This window comes from Meleagris gallopavo, unplaced genomic scaffold (assembly GCF_000146605.3).
Source record: "Meleagris gallopavo isolate NT-WF06-2002-E0010 breed Aviagen turkey brand Nicholas breeding stock unplaced genomic scaffold, Turkey_5.1 ChrUn_random_7180001951169, whole genome shotgun sequence".
NCBI classification, from domain to species: Eukaryota; Metazoa; Chordata; class Aves; order Galliformes; family Phasianidae; genus Meleagris; species Meleagris gallopavo.
Window position 1 is genome coordinate 29,701 of NW_011212333.1, and position 4,237 is coordinate 33,937.

At 62.0% G+C, this 4,237-nt stretch overlaps 2 protein-coding genes across 2 annotated transcripts in view; one reads left to right on the forward strand and one right to left on the reverse strand.

Moving 5' to 3' along the window:
- The window catches only part of PPP1CA (protein phosphatase 1 catalytic subunit alpha), a 2,457-nt gene extending 161 nt beyond the window's left edge, over positions 1–2,296 (forward strand). The window contains exons 2-8 of the mRNA XM_010727979.1: positions 3–33; positions 472–603; positions 684–914; positions 1,204–1,308; positions 1,387–1,610; positions 1,783–1,917; positions 1,997–2,296. Coding sequence (XP_010726281.1) covers positions 3–33; positions 472–603; positions 684–914; positions 1,204–1,308; positions 1,387–1,610; positions 1,783–1,917; positions 1,997–2,107 — 969 coding nt within the window. The 3' untranslated portion in view covers positions 2,108–2,296. The remainder of the gene's footprint in view (positions 1–2; positions 34–471; positions 604–683; positions 915–1,203; positions 1,309–1,386; positions 1,611–1,782; positions 1,918–1,996) is intronic.
- RAD9A (RAD9 checkpoint clamp component A) lies at positions 2,142–4,234 on the reverse strand (the record flags this gene model as incomplete). The annotated part of the gene is given in 11 exon segments (XM_019611617.2): positions 2,142–2,468; positions 2,549–2,753; positions 2,871–2,975; positions 3,056–3,120; positions 3,194–3,300; positions 3,369–3,381; positions 3,383–3,479; positions 3,548–3,647; positions 3,719–3,833; positions 3,909–4,028; positions 4,109–4,234. Coding segments are annotated over 11 exon segments (1,152 nt in total), but the record flags the coding sequence as incomplete, so codon positions are not given.
- Positions 4,235–4,237: the final 3 nt, after the last annotated feature.

Consider the following 4,237-nt stretch of genomic DNA (forward strand, 5'->3'; position numbering starts at 1 on the left):
ACCTTGATTCCATCATCGGCCGCCTCCTGGAGGGTGAGCGGTGGGCTTCGGGCTCCGAGACGACCTTGGGCGCGGCTAGGGGCGGGAAGGGCTGGGGCTGTGCCGCGAGGGCTGTGCCTCCAGCCGCTGAGCTGGAGGACGGGGATGCGAGCCGGGGCCTGCGGGAAAACGTGGGGCCGTGGGGAGCACTGGGAGTATGGGGGCTGCGGGGCACCGGGGAGCTGCGGGGGACTGGGGGACCGTGGGGCCTCGGGGAACTGTGGGGAGCCGGGGGGTGGGAGCCGCTGGGGGTTGTGGGGGACCCGGGGGGCTGTTGAGGGATCCGGGCGGCTGTGGGAAAAAGGGGCTGCGAGTGACCGGGGGGCTGTAGAGGGCCGGGGGCCCTGGGGGCTATGCGGGACTGCTGGGACACAGCCGTCTCTGGCAGCTCTGGGGGTGGAGTGGGTTTCACTGAAGGCCACCCCTGCACAGTACAAGGCTCACGGCCGGGGAAGAACGTACAGCTGACAGAGAACGAGATACGGGGGCTGTGCCTGAAGTCACGGGAGATATTCCTGAGCCAGCCCATTCTGCTGGAGCTGGAAGCCCCCCTCAAGATCTGTGGTGAGCAGCAGGCCAGGGGAATGGGTGGGGGGTGGGCTGGGTGCCAGCATCACTGTGTGTCCCCTGTGATCCTCTTACAGGTGACATCCACGGGCAGTACTACGACTTGCTGCGGCTCTTTGAGTATGGGGGCTTTCCCCCCGAGAGCAACTACCTGTTTCTGGGTGACTACGTGGACCGGGGCAAACAGTCGCTGGAGACCATCTGCCTGCTGCTGGCCTACAAGATCAAGTACCCTGAGAACTTCTTCCTGCTGCGTGGCAACCATGAATGTGCTAGCATCAACCGCATCTATGGCTTCTATGACGAGTGTGAGTGCCACACCAACCCCACTGCTGACAAACAGGACTGCCCCCACCTTCTCACCCCAGTACCAACCCCATACATACAGCCAGCCTAAAGTCCCCACTGCCATCCCCGTCTGCAGCTCTTCCATTTCATGCAGACCTCATGCCCTCATCCCAGCCACCTCCATGATCTCCCACCCCCCTGGAGGGTTCAGTGCTACTCTGTGTACAGTGTGGGACACCGGGGAGTGGGGAGGGTGGAGCACAGCCCGCAGGAAGGGCTCCTGTGAGCAGCCACCCCGCTGCCTCACAGGCAAGCGGCGATACAACATCAAGCTGTGGAAGACCTTCACCGACTGCTTCAACTGCTTGCCCATTGCTGCCATTGTGGATGAGAAGATCTTCTGCTGCCATGGAGGTGGGCACAGGACTGGGGGCTGCTGCCTGGGTCCAGAGGCTGCCCTACAGCATAACCTGAGTCTCCTATCCCATGCAGGGCTGTCCCCTGACCTGCAGTCGATGGAGCAGATCCGGCGCATCATGCGACCCACAGACGTGCCCGACCAGGGCCTGCTGTGTGATCTGCTCTGGTCTGACCCTGACAAGGATGTGCAGGGCTGGGGTGAGAACGACCGCGGTGTCTCCTTCACCTTTGGGGCTGAGGTGGTGGCCAAGTTTCTGCACAAGCATGACCTGGACCTCATCTGCCGGGCACACCAGGTACTGGGCTCAGGCCCCACCCTGGCTCCATACCACTGGAGTTTTTCCCAGGAGCGGACATTTACTCTTGAGGATTGTGATCGGGCTCTTTTGAAGGGGATGCTGTCCCCTGGGGGGGTTTATGGGCCCCGTGGACAGGGCACAAGGAGATCTGAGTGCTGCCGCCCCGCAGGTGGTGGAGGATGGCTACGAGTTCTTTGCCAAGCGCCAGCTCGTCACCCTCTTCTCTGCACCCAACTACTGCGGGGAGTTCGACAACGCAGGTGCCATGATGAGCGTGGATGAGACCCTCATGTGCTCCTTCCAGGTGAGTCGGGGCTTTGCTGGGGAGGGGGCAGCACACAGGGCTCTGCCCGCAGCCCCCCCACTCACCTTCTTCCCCACAGATTCTGAAACCGGCAGACAAGAACAAGGGCAAGTATGGGCAGTTCAGTGGGCTGAACCCCGCTGGCCGCCCTGTCACCCCGCCGCGCAACTCTGCAAAAGCCAAGAAGTGAGTGCCCATCACCAGCAGCCCCAGCACCACGTTGCTCTTCTCTCCATTTGTTTTTTATTTGTAAGATCCTGTCTCTCCTGCCACTTTCTACTGTACCAAATGCACTCTCTGGGGCAGAACCTGCCTCTCGGATGGCAGTGAAGGCGAGGCAGGAGGCTTTTTTGGGGAATAAACTTGTAATGGGTCTTAAGATGTGGGTTTGGGATTATCCTGCATGCCCAGACAGTGCCAGCTGCTGTGCTGTGGCATCAGAATGGGGGCTCTCAGCACTCAGCATCACTGTCCTCTGCCAACACTTCCTGGCTGGGGGCTGGACCAGGCCCCTTTGGCGTCAGCACAGAACCGAAAAACAGCGAGCGGAACTTGGGGAGTGAAAAGACAAAGGGTCAGAAGTCCATGCCAGTCCTCTACCCCTTCCCCCCATGTCAGTGCCCATCCCCACCTTCTTGTGAGGGGGTGTCCCTGGCACAACTCCATCCTCCTCCTCCTCAGGGTCACTTTTTGCAGGGCAAGGTGTGTGCAGGGAGAAGGTGGGGCTGAGGGATGCCCCTGCTTCCCCCTCACAGGCACTACTTTCCAAGGCCACCACGTAGGACTCGAGGTTATCAGCAAATTCATCGGAGGGGGCAGGTGGGTGGGAGATGCTGCTGGAGGGAGCAGTAAGTGAGTAAATGCTGGGCAGCATTAGGACTGTACACTAGTCCCTACTGCTGGCAGCATGGGGCCATTCACTCTGATCCTGATTGATGGCAACGGGCTGTTACCCATTGGTAGCAGGGGGTGGCTGTGAGTCGCTCTCTGGGTCCAGGAGGGTGGCCAGGACAAGGTGTGCCTCCATCAGGGAGTCATCCAGGGTGAAGATGGCTGGCCTGGGGGCACACATGGACTGTGGGAGAGTCCTGGAGGATGGGTCTGGGTGAATGAGGGACACTGTGGTGTTGTCTCCTACCTGCCAGGCTCATCGTAGTGGATAGTAAGAGGCAGACTGGAGGCCTCGGCAAAGCTCAGGAGCCCCTGGGGGGAGATGGGGCTTAGTGGGTCTGAGGGGCCACTGGGATGTGGGGCACAGGGTCATAGTCACACTCACCCTGAACTCCTTGAGACAGAAAGTGATGCAGGAGCCAGGCACCACTGCCACCTCCTGGAACTCATCTGGCGCCAACCACAGCTCTGTCACCATGGCCTTGCCAGGCTCTGCAGTGCAGCAGTCAGCGCCAGCTCCAGCAGACCCCTTCCTGTCCCCGTGCCCCATCCCCACTCACCACTGCCCTCCTCCCAGATGGCTGCGCAGCCCGATTCGGCCCCCAGCAGCAGCTCCCAGCGTCACCTCTGCCAGCGTCTGTGGGAAGTGCACCACTGCCTCCGCCAACACCCTGCAGTGAGGGCACTCAGCACCATAACCCCCCCCAGTAGTCCCCATCCCACATCCCCCAGCACTCACTGTGCAGGAGCACACAGCTGGCTGGCGCAGCACTGCGTGTTGAAGATGGCCTGCAGCTGCTCACACTCCTGGAAGGCCAGCTGGTGGGTGCGGGTGACACCTGCAGGACAGCCCCATTAACCCCCACTGTAGCCCTGTGACCCCCTCCCAGTGCTGTTACCTCCCCCTCACCATGCTTGCAGTGTAGCTGTAACACCAGGTGCCCAGCGCAGGGCTGCAGCAGCACCAGGCAGCGCTCCACCGACTTGTCCAAAGTTGGCAGCGAGCGGAACACGCCCAGGAAGGACTGGGGATAAGGACAGCATCACTGCCTGTCCCTCCTGGAGGGACAGACATAGGGAGGTTTTGAGGGAGTCTGCACCTTCATCAGCACCTTACAGCGGGTGCCGGGGGGGCCTGGCTCGTAGCACTGGAAGAATAGCGGCACGAAGAAAAAAGAGGCGAAGGCGGAGCGGGAGGCACTGGCGGCACGCAGGGACAGCTGAGGGCGGACAGGGGGTGGCACCGGGCACCGGGGGGCCGGGGCCACAGCCACGTCCCGGCATCCCCCTGTGCCCATACCCCAGTGTCAGAGGGCTCCAGGTAGAGGTGGTCGCCGACACGGGACAGCGCGTGCACAGCATGGCCGAGGGCTGTGTGTGGAGGGGGGATCGAGAGGGAGCAGACGGCAGACGGCACCCCCCGACCCCC